Genomic DNA, 20,266 nt, shown 5'->3' with positions numbered 1-20,266 from the left:
ACGGCAACAGTAAGATTATACAAGAATCAATTCTGATGCACGTGACTCTTTCCAACAATGAAATGATTCAGGCCAATTCCAATGATTTTGTGATAATGAGAACCATTTATACCCAGAGAGAGGGATGTGGGAACTGAGTGTGGATCATAGCATACCATTTTCACTCTTTTTGTTGTGGTTTGCTTGCATTTTATTTTCTTTATCACTTTTTTCCTTTTTTGATCTGATTTTTATTGTGCAGCAAGATAATTATATAAATATATATGCTTATATTAGATTTAGTATATTTTACCATGTTTAACATATATTGGATTACTTCCCATCTGGGGGAAGGGGTGAGGTGAAGCAGGGAAAATTGGAACACAAGGTTTTTTCAAGGGTTAGTGTTGAAAAATTAGCCTTGCATGTTTTGAAAATAAAAAACTTCAATTAAAAAAAAATATTCTCCTTGTGTTCCAAATTTTTCTTCCTCTCCCTAAGACAGCAAGCAATCTGATATAGGTTAAACATGTGTGCAATTCTTCTAAACATATTTCCATATTCAGCATGCACAAAAAAAAGCAAAAGCAAGAAAAATGAGAAAAGAAAAACAAACCACCCAGAAAGGGGTAAAAAAGATTATGCTTTGATCCACATTCAGTATCCATAGTTCTTTCTCTGGATGCAAGTGGTATTTTCCATCCCAAGTCTATTGGAATTGTCTTGAATCATCTCATTGTATGTACTTTGATGATGATCAAAGTACATCACAGTTGATTATCACATAATCTTGTTATTGTCTAAATGAGCTTCTGGTTCTGCTCACTTCACTCAGCATCAGTTCATGTAAATCTTTGTAGGATTTTCTGAAATCGTTCTGCTGATTGTTTTTTAAAAAACAATAATATTCCATCACATCCATAATGTAACTTGTTCAGCCACTCCCCAACTGAAGGGCATCTATTCTGTTTTCAATTCCTTGTCACCACAAAAAGAGCTGCTACAAATATTTTTACACATGTGAGTCCTTTCCCCTTTCTTATGATCTCTTTGGGGTATAGACTCAGTATACACATTGTTGGATCAAAGGGCATGCACAGTCTGATAGCTCTTTGGGCATAGTGGCAAATTATTCTCCCATATCCCCTCCAACATTTAAAATCATTATCTTTTCCTGTCACCTTAGCCAATCTGAGAGATATGAAGTGGTACCCAGAGTTGTCTTAATTTGCTTTTCTCTTAACGATAGTGAGGTGCAGAGCATTTTTTCATATGATTGGAAATGGCTTTAATTTCTTCATCTGAAAATTGTTGATGTCCTTTGACCATTTATTAATTGGGGAGTGGCTTATATTTTTACAAATTTGAATCAATTTTCTATATATTTTAAAATGAGGCCATTATAAGAAATATTGGCTGTTTAAAAAAAAAATTCCCAGCTTTCTACTTCCCTTTGGCTACATTGGTTTTGTTTGCTTAAAAACTTTTTAAATTTAAAATAACTAAAATTATTCATTTTGCATTTTATAATGTTCTCTAGTTCTTTGGCCACAAATTCCTCCCTTCCCCACAGAGCTGAGAGGTAACTATCCCTTATTCTTCTAATTTGCTTAAAGTATCACCCTTTATGTCTAAATCATGAACCCATTTCAAGCTTATCTTGGTATAGTGTTGATCAATGCCTACTTTTTGCCATACCATTTTTTAATCTTCCCAGAAATTTTTGTCAGATAGTGATTTCTTATCCTAGAAGCTAGGGTCTTTGGGTTTATCACATGCTAGATTACTATATCACTTACTATTGTGTCATGTGAACCTATTTGGAAATAAGGGAACCAGTGCCATCTACTGTTAAAACTGCATCTCCAGACTAGAAACAGTGCTTTATTTTTTTTCCCCAAGATTACTGTTCTTATTTTAAACAATAGAAACAGGTGTGGGGCCCAACAGGGTTGGGATGCCCCTGAGAGTCTGGCTCTGGCCCAATGCCCAAGGAGCAGCAGAGGAGGCCAGCTAACTTCAGAGCATGTTTTGTGTCCCCTCTGGCTCAACATGTATGTAAAACTCAGGCTTCAGTTTATATCCAGGGCTCTCCCAAAGGGAATGAGTAGAAAAAGTTAGTCATTATCCAATGTGGATCAGGTGAGGGATAAGTGTTCATTTCCTCTAAACAAGAGAAATTCTTTTTTTTTTTAATTTAAATTTTATTTTATTTAATAATAACTTTGTATTGACAGAATCCATGCCAGGGTAATTTTTTACAACATTATCCCTTGCACTCGCTTATGTTTCGATTTTTTCCCCTCCCTCCCTCCACCCCCCCCCCAAGATGGCAAGCAATCCTATAAATGTTAAATATGTTGCAGTATATCCTAGATACGATACATATTTGCAGAACCGAACAGTTCTCCTTAAACAAGAGAAATTCTTAACACAAGTAAGATCCACAAACTCCCAGTAATAGAAAACTTCATAAAAGCAGCAGCAGTCACAGGACTCTTAGTGGTGGTCTGCGAGGAGTCATGATGAAGTTTATGGGTCAGTAGACTGAAAAAGCATTTTGCATTTCACATTAGATTTGCACCATTGGAACGGTTCCCTACAGACCCAGGTCTGCGGGTCCTCCAGACTAGGGACTGAAAAGCAAAAAACCAAAAGCCACCCATAGCAAGAGGTACAGAGAGGACTCTGGGCTCTATCAAGAGGCTCAGGGAGGACTGAGCTCCAAGCCCAGTCCCCTGCACTTCTCGTGCCCTTTAGCTGTGGGTGTTGCTAGAAGCCCAGGTGACACGTGAGCATCAGTCTCTTCTCGTGCCCTTCCAGGCCAAGGCTTGGATAGTTCTGGCAAGAACTAAAGAAGAAGAAGAACAAAGGAGAGATTCTTTAAAGGTTTATGGAGTTAGCTGTTCTTCCTCCTCAGCACACACCTCAGAACACTACCCCTGAAGCAATGAGTCTCATGGCAAGCTCTGGAAGGCTCTTCTCTACAGGGTGTCTGTAGGCCCCTCTCGTGTGCATGGGCCTGGCCTCTATATGCTTTCCCTTTCCTGTGCAATAGTTAACACTTCACAACTGGCATTAGAGGTCATTTCCACAAAATAAGAAGATTAAGTTCTAAGGGGAAATTGTCTTGAAAAGTCTTAACATTGTTCCACGTGAATGCTTGTGTCCACTCCCCAACCAGACTTATAGTGATATCACTACTTCTAGAAGACAGGGTTGCTTCCATCTTCCTCGTACAGAATCTCAGAGCTTGAAGGCACCTCAGATGCCCTGGGAAGCCTCCAGCATTTGGTAATGTGGGCATCTCCTAGAACTTAAAAGGGTAAAGACAGAATACTGCCTGAAGGCAGCTGTGACCACTTCTAAGGAACTAATTATTAGGAAGATTTCTTTTTCTTGAAACAGCATCTGTTTTTGTTCTGAGCTTTGGAGCCACCCAGATTAAGTGCCCATCCACAAGGCAGAAGTCTGGATGCTTCATCGGCTATCCTGTCTACCTTAGGCTCCAAGTTGCACAGACCCAAGGTGTTGGACAGATTTTTTTTCGTTGAGCCTCCCTTCCATTTTATTAGTCCTGAGGAATCATCCCTGGAGCTGAATTGAGCAGGATGTAGCCATGTTGTGTTCCTTTCAAGCAAAGAAAGTTGTATTAGGTCCTTTGGTCTCTCAGATGCCTGGTTTTAATAGGGATAAGGCAGACAAAGAAGGGTTTTTATTTTTAAAATGTAATAAATGTTCTTTTTTCCACCACTCTGAGAAAGAGAGGAGTCAAGGACCATTTCACAGATGAGAAAGCTGTGACTGGAGGCAGGAAGTAACTGGTCCCAGATCACACAGGCAGTGAGAATCAGGAAGGAAATCCAAGCAATGCTTTCTAAGCTCCTGCCTCATTCCCCTAGTTCATCTTCATCCCCAGAAAGGCTTTTGTGGAGAAGCATTTGTCTTCCACATGAGTCACCAGAAGTAAATAAGCCTGGCACAAGTTTAGATCTGACCTAAGCCTAGTCCAGTCAACCCTTTGTTAAAAGGGAATTATAATTAGGCCCATCTCCCAGGCTAATTTTGAGAGTCAAATGAAATAATTTTCAGATATGCTTTGCATGTCTTCATGTGCTTTATAAATGTTAGTTAGAATTATTATTGTCACGAATGATGTCACATCTTCAATCTGTGCGAGACAGCACACTACCTGTCTGTACCTGTGCTCCTTTTTTTCCTTTCAACCAGCCCTGAGTAGGAAATGAGAGGCAACAAAGGAGAGTCAGGGAAGCGTAGGATGGAGGACTTGGCAGTATTATACTTGACTCCCTTACTTTTCAGAGTGCTGGGACTTAAAAAGGAAGAATAGTAAGAAACTTTTAAAAATTGAGTGATTGTTTTTAAAAAAAAGAAAGAAAGAAAGAAAAAACCAGGCTGCTTCCTTCTTACAGAGTCCAGCTTCTGCCCTCTATGAAAGTGCCTCATCTCTGTTTGTGGAGCTCCAGGGAGTCACTGGTTCTTTTTATGTTCCTTCTTGTCATATTATTACAATCTCCTCCTTCCCCTTTCCCCTCAGGTTAGCATTTTCTGATGCATCGCATTTTTCTTCAGTATTTTGCTTTTAATAGGCTTGTTTTGATTATTTTTTTTAAAAACTTATTCTCGCTAAATTATAGAAAGATAATCTTTCATCCTTTGAACTTCTGTTATAGGGAGATTGCTCTATTTTTATATGAACATAATTGATGCTCAACACTTAGTCACAGAAACACAAACATATAGCACATGCTCTGCAGGTCATTGGAAAATTCCCTCTCCATCTCTCCTTGCTGTTAGCTCTTGGGCCTGACTCACTTGGCTGGTTGCTGCTTTCATCACTGGAGAGGGCCCCTGGAGAGGTTAAGTGAGGAGACTGGTGGCTTTGGCTGTTCTGGACATAGAGCCTCCTGCCAATGCCTTTAAGCAGACAGAAGTGACATTAGGGTGGCTTAGAGTCAGCCGCTTTCTCCTTTTTTCAAGACAGATGAGATGAAGCTCTCACAGCTTCTGCTCAGAACAATTTAAATCAAAATACTAAGCAGAGATAACAAGGTGAAACCAGTCCAATCGGTGGGTCTTCTTTGTCCTCACATGGACCCTCCTAATTCAGAGAAACTTGCAGGAATCTCATTTGATAACAAATTTGTCCCCTAGAGCACTGAGGTCATCTCTTCCTATGCCTGCTTGTATAAGAAATGCACTTGCACTGCCTGAGAAGTGATCCCTTAGGGTGATGATGAACCCTGCCTTCTGAGGCTTCCATGCTCTTTTGGGTCAGCTCAGATTATTAGGAAGTTGTCCTTTATGTGAACCAAGTGTCATTTTGGTTTTCAACCCCTTCCACTTGGTTCCGCCTTCCATATCAACAGAACAAGGCTATTGAGTCTTTCGTTGTATAATGCTGGCCTATAATATGCATACTGATATGTATAAAATTGAAACTAACTGTATCCAACAGATTATATCATTTAAGTGGTTTAAAAGTAGAGCTCCTTTTCCACTGAGATTTTATTAGAGGGAAGTTTGGGCCTACAACTGCTTTTTTCTTCCTTTTATAGAGTTTAACTTTTATTTAAATTCTGTATCTATTTTTTACAGGTTACAAAGCTTGTGAAGAACTACAGGTCACATTCTGCTTTGCTTTCATTGCCGTCTAAACTCTTTTACTATAAAGAACTGGAATTCTGTGCTGATACTGAAGTGGTCAACTCCTTGTTGGGTTGGGAAAAATTACCCAAGAAAGGCTTCCCTCTGATTTTCCATGGCATGAGGGTAGGTTTATTTTTTTTTAAATCCCTAACCTACAGTGAGAATAACTAGACATTATAACTGGGGGGAATGATAGGAGAAGGGAGCTAGATTTTGCCACAATGTCTTTGTTATCTTGTATGTAGTAACGTTCAGTTAAACAAAATTTACTTCACCAAATGCGTTAATTTCATTCTGTATGCACACCATGTACTTAAATGTTTATAATATGTTCAACACTGTAGGAGGTAGAGACCCAAAGTCAGCCTTCCTGTAAAGACCAGTTGTAAGGACTATAATAGTGGTGGCCATACAAGATGTTCCTAGAGGCTCAGTGATCCACTCTTATAGAAGGGTTTCCTACGTGAAACTTGACCTCCAAGACCCTTTCTGATTTAAGATTTTACTGTGCTATAAATTTCAAAAGTTTAAGAAGAGACTAGATTCTATTCTAGAAATTATTTATTAAGTATCTGCTACGTACTAGACACAGGGCTGGACACAATGGTTAGAAAGACAAACTGGAAAATAGTTCTTACCCTCAGAGAACTCACATTATACTCAGGGAATATAGATGTGTATAAACAGGTTGCTGGCATTTATAATCATTTGAGAAGGGAAGTATTAATAACCGAAGGGATACGGAAAGGCCACTTGTTCTTAAACCCGGATATAGTTGGGAAAACCAAAGCTGAGAAGTTTTGACTTGTCTAATGTTGTGTGGCTGCCAAGGCTGAATCTTGAATCCTGAAGGATCGTGACAAGGAAAGGGAACGCTCTAGGCATGAGGACAGCCAGAGCAAAGGAACTCTTAGAGGCAGCATCCCTTCCACTACCACCTGCCACTAGCCTAAGTCAGCCTTTTGAAGGAGAGTCAGAAGGCTCTTACCTCAGTTTTGGGGGCTGGCCCAGAATCCTGACTGGGGAAAATAGGGCCTCCACACCTGTTTCCAGCATAGCTCTTATCACACCATCATCAAGGGGAAAAAAGTATGGGGTCAAAAAGACCCCACCAACTCTACCCAGGGAGATCAGGCCTCTGCTCACAGGCTCCTCATTCCCCAAACCCAGGTCCCTTTCACAATCTCATCCTCCTGAGACTCAAGATCCTTTTTGGTTCCAAGTTATTGGCCAATGGCTAATGGCTGTGATGGTTTAGCCTCCCAGGATCAGATTCCCACCATTGAAGCCATTATAGAATGAAAAAAATAAGAGTGGAAAAAAGGAAAGATGGGCCTTGACAGAACTGTGGATCAGAGCAGTTCTTGCTTCATGACATTTGTGACCAGTGGACAGTGTGGACCACTGCCTGGAGCTGCCTAGCATCTAGAAGGCCTGGGCTTGGTGAACACCCACTACTCCACAGATTCTTCCGAGATACAGGAAACCATCCTTCAGTCCCCATCATGATTTCCCAGATTGAGAAAACATGGAATATTTTTCTGAACTACTGTGTAACTCATATCCCTTCTCTAGAGAGCCCATAGAAAGAGATAGGAGGGATCCTCAAGGTCATGTCCTTCATGCGTCTCCTCTTTGTATTCTTACTTTGTAATTTAGGGCAGTGAAACACGTGAAGGGAGAAGTCCGTCATGGTTCAATCCGGCTGAAGCAGTTCAAGTCATGCGCTACTGTTGCCTCCTTACGAAACACATCTCCAGTGTCGTGTCATTGATGGATATTGGCGTGATCACCCCCTATAGGAAGCAGGTAGGAGCGGCTTTTGTGGTGTTCTGAACTCCTAAGCTCACAGTCCACCGCAAGTCAGTCCTTCTGCCCTTGGTGACATTTCCTTCATATTTGCTTCAGGGCTCCGCTTGAGCGGCCATCTCTTCCCAAATCCCTGACATAATACTTGATGGGAGCCACATGGGGAGATGGTCACAGAGTGGATCTGGTCCCAAGTAGTTCCACTTCTGAGAACAAAACCCCAGGGACCCGCAGCTTCCCATCCTTTTCCCTCTTCCTGAGACTTTTGATTCCTGCATCCTCAGGACCTTTTTAGGCCATCAGCCTACTGTGGCTGCCCTCTCCTCCCCCTGCCACTCTGGTGCCCTTTGCTTCCTTGTCCACATTGCCTATTCTCAGCCTCCATTGGCAGCTGCCATCCAGCCTTCTGCCCAATTCATAAGCTGTTGACCACGTAGCTGTGGATCCCCTCCAGCTGTGCCAAAGACTACGTCACAGATGCCTGCTGGCTGACTTCAGATTCTTATTTCTAAGTTATTCACTGCCTCCATCAAAGGCAGTGATGGGAGAACATTTCACATCTCCTTTTCCTTCTTGAAGCCCATCGTGCCCTTTCCCCCTGACTTCCCTTTCTTTATTGAGAACCTTGTCTCCTCATTGAAAAAAAATTCAGTCACTCCGTAGGAGCTGCCCTCTTCTCTACATGCCCAGGCCTCTGCAAGTGCTGCTTTTTTCTCCTTTCCACTAATATCTTGATGAGATTAGGGTTCCTGGTCATCAGGGAGTTAAATGATGAGGTTAGTGGCAGGTTCGGGGTTCAGGGAACCAGATAAAGAGGTTTGGCTCCCCTAGATCCCCTTAGGATTTGGCACATGGCAGGGAGTTGTGAGAACCACCTTCTGGTGGTGCAGAGGTCCTTCATAAAGAAATTTACAAACCCGAAAAGCTAGACTGATAAAAAGTTTATTATTGGCATTTGGAAAGTCAACCTTTGCTATGAATGAATTGAAAGACTGAGTTCTTTAGTGGCAAGGTCCCAGCAGAGAAGTAAAATTTCTAGTAGAGAAATCCTAACAGAGAGGTATAAAGTCTTTTTAGGGAAATAGATGAGAAGGAGATAAAAGAGGGTAACTGCCCTCAGTGGGCAGAGGGTTCCTTGGCATAGCATGGCATGGCATGTTAGGTCTTCTGCAAGGACTGAGCTTAAAATTGGCTTTTTATAATAGAAGTCTTGGCTACAAGGTGGGGTTTGCTCTTGATAGGGGCTGGGTGGGCTTAAGCTGGAATTGAATAGAATTGAATGAGTGTCTCTAGGTTTGATCTTTAATTCAATAGGATTGGAATTCTCCGGCTCTGAACTCAACTAGTCCTATCTAGATAAACCACTTTTAGAATTTCTCCTTCAAGGAGCTTCTCAAGTGCTCTATCTCATGGCTCATACCCAAAGTCAGAGAGAAAAAGAGTTTTGGGGCTCCCCACGTCATTCCTCCCTCAAGCAGTCACCCCCAAATTCATTTGGGGTAAAGGACAGAGATCTCTTCTTCCATAACTGATTCAGGCTGGCAAGGGTCATAGAGATGTCCCTAATTCATTTGGGGATTGATGCCAGGAGGGGGCCCCTCTTGATCCCAGCCCCCTCTCATTTTGCTAACAGATTGTGTCCTCGTTCACTTCCCTCTTCTCATGCTTCCCTGTTGTCTTCACTTGTTCATTTGTCTTTCCTCAGATTCATTGGCTCCTCACTCTCCATCACCCACATATCCACATGCTACGTTTGGCCATTTCTTCTTCTGCACCATCCCTAGTACCCCTTCTCTCTCCTGACATGGCTGTCTCACCTCCCTCACTCCTGTCCTTTCTACCCATTGCTGCCAGGTGATTTTCTTTAAACTCAGTCTTCACCACCTGCTGTTCCTACTGAACCAGCTTCTAATGAATTACCTCCAGGATAGAAATATAAACTCCTCTACAGCCTGACCCCAACATCTCTGTCCAGCCTCAAAGGGCGGTGCTTACATGAACATGCACATTCACATCCAACCCAAATTGGCTCTCTCTCTTCCTCACCCCATCTCCAAGCCCTATGCCTGGAAGGTGTCCTTCCTTACCTCCACCTCATTGTCCTTCTTTTCTTCTAAGATGTAGTTCAGGTACCATCTTCTGCATGAAGCCTTTCCTGATCTCAACTTCTAGTGTCTTCCTCTCCAAAGTACCTTGTCTTAAATCACTTCTTGTATAGATATTTATTAATTTTATATGTGGGCAGTGAATACTTACATGCTATCTAACATCCTATGTCTATCCCCCCTTAATTACAATACTTAAAAATTTGCTAGTACTTGATGCTTTTTTCTTCACTTCTTCTCACAACCTCTCAAAATGAGGCAACTGCCCCACCATTTTATTAGAACTACTTTCTCTCAGTATGCTACAAAACATTGCCCTTTTCTCAGTTTTCCCCCACTCTAATCTCTGCTTTTAATCACTTATTTTGTAGGATCATCCCTTTTTCAGCTCAAGGGAAACCTACCCTCTCTCATCCTCCTCATAACTGTCTTACAATTCCTAATTATACCTTTCTTGAGCCCTTACTGATGTCATTCATTCCCCAACTGGGCCCTTCTTGGCCATTTTCTCTACAAATACCGTTTCCTATTCCCTACCATGGCTTAAACACCACCTCTTTGTGGATCATTCCTCAATTTGTATCTTTCGTCCCCATTTGTTCTTTGAGCTCCTAAGCCTTATCTCCATCCCTGGCATCCTAGCACTTGAAGCTCATTCTTTTTCTTGTCACAGAAGGGAAAGGAAGTAGGGAAGCTGTAGTCTCTACAGATGTTATAAAATTGGGTTGATTAACCAGAGTGGAGATAGAGAAGGGTGGGGAGTGTAGCTGGTGGAGGGGCTATGACATAGAGTGGAGGATATGGTGAGAGCAAAGAGCAGGGTTGGGGGCCAAATGCAGAGGGAAAGATGGCACGGTTAAGGATTGTCTTCAGATAATCAAGCATTCTTGAGTGTTGTTGACAAGATTGAGTCTACTTTCCTTAGTGTAAATTATGAGGATTGTACAGGCAGAGGAGCTGAGAAATTAGAGAATTGGAGAGGTCTCTCAGCTTGTTGTCAGTAGGAGGGCATGAACTTGGAGAAGGAAAGGTTGTGGAACAACTACTGAACTCACAGAGCGAGGATCCTGGGGCTTAGTGAGTGACAGTCACCAGATTCTGGAAAGGGTGGATCAGTTGACTGTTCTTTACTTTGGGGTCTATCCAGCTTGGCGTCTGTCCTTCCAGTGCTTCACAGAACATTGGGCATCTTGTCCTACTGAGGCCAGAGAGGCCAGCTTTTTTCCTGTGTGACTAATTGCTCTGTTGCCTTCTTCAGCTGGTGCAGTACAGACACAGTGTTCTCAAGAGCCCTCCATTCCTTTTTGTCTCCTTAAGGAGATGTTAAACCTTGAGTTGGCTTAGTTCTTTGAGCAGGCATGAAGGACGTCTCTGGTCTAGAGCATGTCAGCATTTCTTGACTTGGTGTTAAATGTACAAAGGGAAAGTGCTCATCAAATGGGGAACCTCATTAAGGGATCGTGTGGAGTCAGTGAAAGACCTTGGCCACGTGCTCTACCCTGCTTTTATTTCTTACGGTCCCTGGCAGCTGCCTCTCTTCTCACAGAGAGCCCCCTCCCAACTTGGCTTTCTTGGACTTCTCTTTAGGCTCGCATCTCAGCATCACTTGTCCTGGGTTAGACATTTTCGAATAATTTTTGGTGCCATGATGTTTGACTGACAAAGAATGTAATTAGCAAACGATTCAAGTCAGTGACAGAGCCCAAATTTTGCTGCATTAGCCAGAGCTTGTACTAGTTAGTTAGCTACAGCAGAGGCAAGATTTGAGTTCTTTTATTTGGCCCACACTCTCTTCCTCCCCCCTCCAAGAAAAAGTTGCCATAGTCATAGAAAGCCAAGCATAATGGCTATAACAGTGTAAAAGGGAAAGAACAGCCACTCTAAGAGAATCACAGCGAATGTTGCAAAATTACAGATTACAACAAGCATAACCTCATAAAAAAGGGAGGTAGGAGACGATAGCTTCCCTCCACAACTTTTAAAAGAAGGTCTATAAAGGGTCTGTACGTATGGAATGTTGCATATATTTTCAGATTTTTTAATGCATAAATTTTGTCAAATTTTTCTTGTTTTGTTCTTTGAAAAGTATTGCTATTGTGACTGTACTTCTAGAAAGAGGAAAGAGAAATACAGGGAGAAATAATTTTGATAAAAACAAAAAAAAGCAAAACACAAGGAAATAAAGAATAGTTCACATAATGATGTTAACAAGATTAACACAGTGATTCTTCTCTAAGCAATAGTTAGGCTTGGCCTTTGCAAAACTTTAGATATCTAAACCCAGGGAAAAGACAAGTCAGGAGCTGCCTGTGAAAGAGACCCCTTAATGAGGGAAGAATGATTTCCTTCCTCCTCTTTTCACCATTGGTCATGGTGTCGAGCAGTGGAGCTACTTGCCAAGGAGACACCCCATCCAGCAGTTGAAGAATCAGCTCCAGAAAATTAAAGGCACAGTTGAGGGAACAGACACAACTGTCATTAGATTTAGATACAGAAAAGCAGTCACTTAAGGAAGCAAGGAACCTCAAGGAGGACCTCTATCAGTAAAAACAAAAATCAGCTATACAAACAAATAAAAGCCAGTCCTGGAAGTTTAGTGTAAAGCTGTAGGAAGAAGGAGAATCTGGGAGCCCAGCTGAGCAATCTTCCCAGGAAAAGCATTATGCTGAGCTAGGAAATTGTCAAGATGCCACTGCTAGCCAAGATGGCTAAATCAAGGCAGAAGGGCCCTGCATGCTTCAATATGCATCTCTAAACGAATTTAAAATCCAGTTTGGGAGCATTAAAGCCAACAAAATGTTAGGAGTGAAACAGTTTTCCGGCCCAAGACAACTTAAAAGGTAGGAGAATAATGACCGCTCCTCTCCTTATATAATATCCCTTTGGGAATCACTGAAAACTTACAAGGACAACAACCCCTGCCTCCCCCTACCAAAAAACAAAACAAAACAAAAACAAAAAACTCAGCTCTGAAAATACCACCACAAAAAACTTGAAGTTGGGGACAGTGATTCACTCCATCCAGGGAGCAGAACCCAGCTTTAACATAAAGTTCAAAGTCAAGAAGGAGACTGAAAAAATGAGCAAGCAAACAAAAAACCTGATCATGAAAATTTACTCTAGTGACAGGGAATATCAAAACAGAGACTCAGAAGAAGACAATGTGAAAACAGCCTCAGGCAAAGCTCTCAAAGGAAAAAAAAATATATGGATTAGACACAAATCAGTAAGAGTTCCTGAAATAATTCAGATGGGATCTTAAACATCAAATAAGAGAGGTAGAGGAAAAGTTAAGAAAAGAAAGGAGAGTGATGCAAGAAAATTATGAAAGGAGTAAACAGTTTGACAAAGGAGGCACACACAAAAATATGCTGAAGTAACACAAACAACAGAATTAGCCAAATGGTAAAAGAGGCACAAAAATCCATTTAGGAAAACTTCTTTAAATGTTTCCATTTAATGGCATGGGGAAAGAGATACAAAAGTTCATTGAGAAAATTAATACCTTAAAAATTAGAATTGAGTGAGTAGAAAGAAGCTAATGACTCCATGAGACAAATTATTTCATTAAAGAAAATTACAACAAGAAATAAATTTTGATGTGCATATTTGGATATGCAGCCAAAGCAATATTTAAGGGAAAAGTTATATATCTAAAAGGTTGTATTATTAAAGAAAGAATAGATCAGTGAATTGTGTGTTGCAATTTTTTAAAAAAAAAAAGAACAAATTAAAAAATCTTCAATTTAATACCAAATTGGAAATCTTGAAAACCAAAGAAAAGATTGCTAAAACTGAAAGAAAACCATTGAACTAAATAAAAGTAGGAGTTCACAAAACAGATAGGGTAATTTCAAAAAAGAAAACCAAATTATCAGCAACAAAAATGAAAAAGGAGAATTCACCATTGATGATGAGGAAATTAAAACAAAATTATTAGGAGCTATTTTGTCCACATATGTTAATCCTAATAATCCAAATGAAATAAATACTTGTAAAAATATAAGATGCCCAGATTTAACAGAAGAGGAAATAGAATATTTAAATAACCCTTTCTTGGAAAAAGAAATTGAAGAAGATATAAATGATGTCCCCAAGAAAAAATCCCCAGTAGCAGATGAATTTTACTAAACATAAAGAACAATTCCAATACTATATAAACTATTGGGGAAAATAAGAAAGTTCTCTCAAATTTCTTGTATGATAAAACTACAACCCTGATACTTAACCAAGAAAAGCAAAAACATAGAAAACTAAAGAACAGTTTCCATAATGAATATCAATACAAAAATGTTAAAGTACTAGTAAGGAGATAACAGCAATATACCACAAAGAGTGTACATTGTGACCTGGTGAAATTTATATCAGAAACTATCAATGTTATTGACCATACCAGTAACGAAAACAACAAAAACCCCATATGGTTATCTCATTAAATGCAGAAAAAGCTTTTAAGAAAATAATGACATTCTTGCCTTTTAAAAACTTTAAAAACCATAGAAATAAATGGAGATTTCTTTAAAATGGTTAAGTCGTATCTAAAAAAGCATCAGCGAGCATTATCTGCAATAGGGATTAGCTAGATGCCTGACCAGTAAGATCACAGATAAAACAAGAGTGCCTATTATCACCATTATTCATATATTGTACTAGAAATGTTACCTATAGTAATAAGAAAAAAAAAATGGAAGGAATGTGAATAGGTGGTGAGGAAACAAAAAACTATGTTTGCAGATAATGTGATAGTATACTTAACTAAAAATCAGTTGAAATAATCAATGGTTTCAATAGCATTGTAGCATATAAAATAAACTTAAATAAAAATGCTTTCTATAACCAACAAAGTCTAGTGGGAAGAGATAGAGAAATTCCATTTAAAATAGCTGTAGATCATATAAAACATCTGGGAATCTACCTGCCAAGACAAACTCAAAGTATATGAACACAAGGACACCAAGCCAAATGACACTTCTAAATTAATTTGCTTGTTCCGTGCCATACCAAACTACAAACAAAATGTATAGAGCTAGGGAAAAAAAAAAAACACCAGTAACAATCCATCTAGAAGAAGAAAAAGTCAAGAATATCAGGGGAATCAGGAAAGAAATATAAGGGCAGGAGGGATTGGCATTGGCCAAAAAGTATAGTGGTGGATCAGGTTAGATAAATGGCCATAGTAATCTAATATTTAAAGAACCCCAAAATCCATACTTTGGGGATTGGAACTCATTATTTGATCAAAATTTCTGGGAAAACTGGGAAACGATTTTAGCAGAAACTTGAGACACCAACATCTTACCACATGCCAAGATAAAGTCAAAATTGGGTATTTAATTTAGACATAAAAGGTGATACAAGCAAATTAGAGAAAACTTTACCTGTCGGATCTATAGATAATGGAATAACTCATGATTTAGCAAGAGAAGTAAAATAAACAGTTATGATTACATTAAGTTAAAAAGGTTTTATACAACCATAAAACCAGGATTAAAAGGAAAGCAGATAAGGGAAGAGATGTAGAAGAGAGGAGAGATTTATAACAGGTTTCTCTAATAAAGGTTGCAATTCTGAAATAGAGAACTAAGTCAAATTTGTTAGAATCATTTCCTAATTGATAAATGTTAGTGTATATGAGCAAGTAGTTTTCAGAAGAAATCTGAGATGTTTATAGTCATATTTTTTTAAATGCTCCAAATCACTATTGACTAAATAAATGCAAATTTAAAGCAACTTTTAAGGTACCACTTAACACCTATCAAATTTACTAAAAATACAGAAAAGTGAAATGACAAATATTTGAAAGGGGTGTGAAAAATGTGGACATTACTGCACTGTTCTGGAGAACAATTTGGAATTAATCTCAAAGTGATACCTAACTGCATAGCTTTTGACCTACCAAGACTGCACTAGGTTTCTGACCCAGAGAGATTTTTTTTAAAAAGACATATGTTCAAAAAACACTTTAGAATAGCTATTTTTGTGGTTGGCAATGAATTAGAAGTTGAGGTTTGAGAGGATAGCCATCAATTGAGAAATTGCCATGGTATATGATTGTGATAGAATCTTATTGTGCTATAAGAAACGATAAGCAGAATGGTTTCGGAAAAACCTGAGAGATTTCTATGAAATGATGAAGGAGCAGAATCCAGGAGAACACTGTGCACAGTAACAGCAATATTGTAAAGATGATCAACTATAAGTGACTTTGCTCTTAGAAATACAGCAATCCAAGACAGGCCCCCCCCAAAGACTCATGATGAAAAATATTATCCAACTGTAGAGAAAGTGGAGTCTGAATCCAACTTTTTTTTTTTCCCTTAGGGTTTTTTTGGTCTGCCTTTTTTTTTTTTAACATGACTAATATGGAAATATGATTTGCATAACTGCACGTGTACAATCTATACCAAATTACTTCCCTTTTAAAGGAGGGAGGAAGAGAATTTGGAATTCAAAATTTCAAAAAGACATAAAGGTTTAAAAATGTTATATGTATAATTGGGAAATGCTTAATAAAATTAATTATATTAGGGAAAAGCAACAAAAACCGTTCTCTGGTAACATGATTTCCAAGACTTCCAGGCCTTGCCATGATCAGGAGGAGCTTTGGCCCTGTGTTCGCTACATGAGTTTCTGACTTTGTGCCCCTCTTCCAATGGATATTAGAGCTATTTATGGAAGAATGTGCCCCAGATTTGGAGGAGGGGGGAGTAAGAGGATACCAATGAATGTTGTACAACCATTATTATGACAGTATTGCCTTAGTAAATTAAATGTCTTTGCTTTTAAAATTGCATTGTTAGTGGGAGACACACAGATTGGGGCATGAGTATTAGCAGTGCAGACCCATAGGGTTATCCCTCCAATCCACTATAGTAATTCTTCCTCTGTTGACCTTGAATATATGAACAATTTGGGAGAAGTTGGTTCTACAAAAGAATACGTGTTGAAGTCCTTGTCAGAAATGACCAGGCAGACCCAGGGGGTGATCTCTTCTGCTGACTGCCTTCTATGCCATGTGAACAGATCAGGCCAGGCCTCAGAAGGTGGATACTTTCTCATATTTTCCTGGTTTTGTTCCTGTTTTTAAGGTGGAGAAAATCAGAGTTCTTTTGCGCAATGTTGATCTGATGGATATAAAGGTTGGATCCGTGGAGGAATTTCAAGGACAAGAATACTTGGTTATCATCATCTCAACAGTAAGTGTTAGTACAGTCAGAGATCCACTCATTTCCAACCTTCCCTTAACTAATTCCTGGGCACATTTAAGTTTTTAACACCATAGAGGCTGATCTTGACTTGGGAGGATAGCGAGTGCTTCTGAAGCTGGGCCTGAGATGAAGAATTTTACTTCTAGCCATCATCGCCATGGCTGGCTATACCAAGATTCCCAGAAATAAGATAACCACAAGGGGAGCATTTCAGACAAGGAAAAAGGAAAGATGGCAGGGAAAGCAGTAATAGCACAAGAAGGGAGAATGGCCCCTCAGCAGCAGGAGAGGAAAGGACCACTCTGGGAAGGCCCAGAAATAATGGAGGATGCAGAAAGCGTATCAGAAGTAAAGAGAGAGAAGAATCTCTCTTGTACCCTGCCAGAAAATGTCAGGCGAGACTTGGAGATACTGTGCCTTCTCCACATTTGGAGAAAACATAGGTATTCAGAAGTGTCAGGGAAGGGGGAAGATGAGGCTGGGGAGGTTCTTGATCTCTCCATTGAATGGGTAAACAAGGCCTGGTCACAAGGACTAGGTGTCAGGAATAGGTCTTTGGCAGGTTCTGAGCCCCCCGCTTGCTCATTACTCTTCAGATGGTGATCATTCGGGTAGCGTGACTGAGTGTGTGCAAGAGGGAATGAGCCCTGGGTTGGGGCCAGATCCCAAATGGACTAGGCCTGGCGTGGGCAGATGGTCTCCAGTCCTTGATCTGAAGGGGCTGAATCTTGGGCTGGTTCTCGTGTCTGGGCCTGTTCACTGTGTTTAAAGTCCTTCTGCTTTAGAGCTCAGTTTGACAGGTTTCTCCCATGGCAGCACAAGGAGCGTCACTGCTAGGATTGTTGTCCATGGCTCCCATTTGCATTTCTTGCTGTCAGTGGGACATCACCAGGACTTGTGACATGGACCTCCCTGGTTGATCTTCCCTTATTTTGGCTTGGATTTTAGGTACGGTCAAATGAAGACAAGTTTGAAGATGACAGGTTTTTTTTAGGCTTCTTGGCCAATTCAAAAAGATTTAATGTCGCCATCACCAGACCCAAGGCTTTGTTGATTGTGCTGGGCAATCCTCACGTTCTTGTCAAGGTGAGTTTTTCTTATTGATGTGGAACGAATGGAGAGGAACGTGCCTGGGCTGGATGAGGTAGATACTTTCGGAACGGGAATGTGGCCGAGTCCGTTGTACTTGACGGATCCAAGTTCATCTGAGCTCTCAGATTAGAGATGGTAGAATGGCGGTTGAATTCTCTTTGTGTGCAAGATGAGATACAACCAACATTAAACTTGGAAAAGCTGTTTCACCAACTAAGGTTGGAAATCTTGCAACCCACTACTTTTAATTACATAAATAGTCTGAGTTTCCCCTCAACTTTCAGAATTCATAATTCTACTTTGAAGACCTGTAATTTGTCTGTTTTTCTAAATTGACAACAGGATCCTTGTTTCAGTGCTTTGCTGGAATACAGTTTAAGCAATGGGGCCTACATAGGCTGTGATTTACCTCCCGAACTACAGTCCCTAGAAGGGTGAGTGTTACTTTTTCCAGTTTTCTTTAAGGGTCCTCATTTTTCCTCTAGAGTAGATGTCCCCTTGCGGACAACCTCCCCACGGGACACCCCATCAGAAGACAAATGGCCCATTACCCAGCAATCTGAGTCACGGATGCCAGCTTGGCCTGGGATCTGACTCTGTTCCATCTCCTTCGGGCCCTGACCAAGCTTCTCCTTTGCTGATGTCACTTGTCAGGCTCTGGCAATTTCCACTGCCGGAGGCTGGTGAAACACTGAGCCTCCTCCCAAGCAGTGCCAAGAGGAGCAGGGGGGAGGGGAGAGAGAGGAAAGAAGGCCCTTGGGGGGCAGCCGTGGTATTCTCTGAGAAGACTCAGCCTTCCACTCTTGTGCCTTTTCTCCACTGACCCCCAGTCAGGACTAGAGCCACGATGGGCCTGTACACGTGCCCTGCGTTGTCGCTGGGCCCGGGAGCTCCAGCGAGAGACGAATCATGAGTGTCTCCATTGGCAGCAGATGGCAGACCCGCCCCGGCCGCCGCTGCCCTTGCCCAGGTTTGTCTCTGCTTCCCCTTGCTGCCCGCCGGTGCCCGGGCTTTTGGCTGGCGCTTCATCCGGAGCTCGAGCAGCTGGGGCGAGAGCAGCCTGGGGCGTGCCGCAGGCCTCCTGCCTCGCTGCCGCTCTGAAACACGCGCTCTTTTCAGAATGTGTTGTGTTCAGCCTTCATAAATAAACACAATCATAGGAGCCTGGCAAGTCCCCTGTGCATTCTGTCTCGCCTTCTGTTGCCTTTGGGGAGACCCCCCCCCAAAAAAAAAGATACCACCCTATGGTCAGAGAGATCTGAGCCGGCTGCAGTGCAGCCAGGCCTAGTCGGGGGGGACGGATGGTGGGGAGCCATGAGCCATGACCTGGGCAGGTCATCCCAAGGCTGACGAGAGCTATGGTAAGGGCCCTGCCCCCTAGGGCTGATGGGAGACATTTGTACAGAGCTCAGCACAGTGCCAGCCCCCAGGAGACAGTGAAGTATGTCCCAGAGGCCGCTGGGTGGCACATTGCAGAGAGTCCTGGACCTGGCACCCTCCCACCCCCAATCACGGAAGGATAATGAATAGCAGGCGCTGCTCAGGGCAGTTGGGAGGGTCCTGGGAAAGCCTTGCCATGCTAGAAATGAGTGGTGTAATTACCGCGACTAGCTGCAAGCGTAGGGGCTGTTCGAGAGCACCGAGCTTACAGAATTCGAGCCCAATGCTGGACAAACCAGAGAGAATAAGTTTCTTGGGCAAGGATTCTGGGAAAATGGGAGTTTGACCGATCCAGGGTAGATTTAGTATGCTTCTAGTGTGCCAAGCCCAGTGCCCAGTGCTGGTGTGGTATCCATTTGACAGATGAAAACCTGAGACAGAGGTTGAGGTTGACTTGCCAGGCCACTTCTCTGCTAGAAGTGACAGAGGCCAGGTTGGAACTCTGGTCTTCCCCACTTCAAGCGCTGCAACCCTGGGCCTCACCTTCAGCCTCAGTATCCTCATCTGTAAGATTAGGATGACAATAAGTGCCCAACGGGAGGTTGAGAGCTTCAAATGGGCCATTCTGATGAGGTGACGCCACAAAATTGATGTACAGGGAAAATGTCTGTCTCAGAACCTTGTCAAGAGCCTGGACCAGAGTCCTCTGCAGCTGGTGAAAGGACACCAGCCGCCCATGGTAAAAGGGTGTCCAAAATACAGTGCTTAGTTATCCTATACAAACCAAACCCACCGTCGTCGCATCTCAGCCGGGAAGGTGGCAGGGACGGGCCACCCGGAGACACCTGCAGGAATGGCCCGCCATAGCCACGTGGAGAAGCCATTGAGAATGATATAATAGCCGTGGGAATGCCCCTGCCCTTTGACCCAGAGGTCCATCCCACTGCTAGGTGTGTATCCAAAGAAGGGGATGAAATGAAGGCGTTCTACTAGAGCTTCCTTGCCCAGACGGCCGGCCCTGCT

At 41.7% G+C, this 20,266-nt stretch overlaps 1 protein-coding gene across 1 annotated transcript in view; it reads left to right on the top strand.

The window, feature by feature from the left end:
* The window catches only part of LOC127538778 (RNA helicase Mov10l1-like), a 40,235-nt gene extending 21,201 nt beyond the window's left edge, over window positions 1-19,034 (top strand). The window contains exons 11-16 of the mRNA XM_051962520.1: window positions 5,599-5,772; window positions 7,309-7,458; window positions 16,652-16,759; window positions 17,720-17,857; window positions 18,206-18,297; window positions 18,694-19,034. Coding sequence (XP_051818480.1) covers window positions 5,599-5,772; window positions 7,309-7,458; window positions 16,652-16,759; window positions 17,720-17,857; window positions 18,206-18,297; window positions 18,694-18,703 — 672 coding nt within the window. The 3' untranslated portion in view covers window positions 18,704-19,034. The remainder of the gene's footprint in view (window positions 1-5,598; window positions 5,773-7,308; window positions 7,459-16,651; window positions 16,760-17,719; window positions 17,858-18,205; window positions 18,298-18,693) is intronic.
* The last annotated feature ends 1,232 nt before the right edge of the window (window positions 19,035-20,266 follow it).

Source organism: Antechinus flavipes, chromosome 5 (assembly GCF_016432865.1).
Source record: "Antechinus flavipes isolate AdamAnt ecotype Samford, QLD, Australia chromosome 5, AdamAnt_v2, whole genome shotgun sequence".
In the NCBI taxonomy this organism is placed as follows: Eukaryota; Metazoa; Chordata; class Mammalia; order Dasyuromorphia; family Dasyuridae; genus Antechinus; species Antechinus flavipes.
Note: the sequence above shows the minus strand (reverse complement) of the source record. Positions and strands in the feature narration are given on the sequence as shown.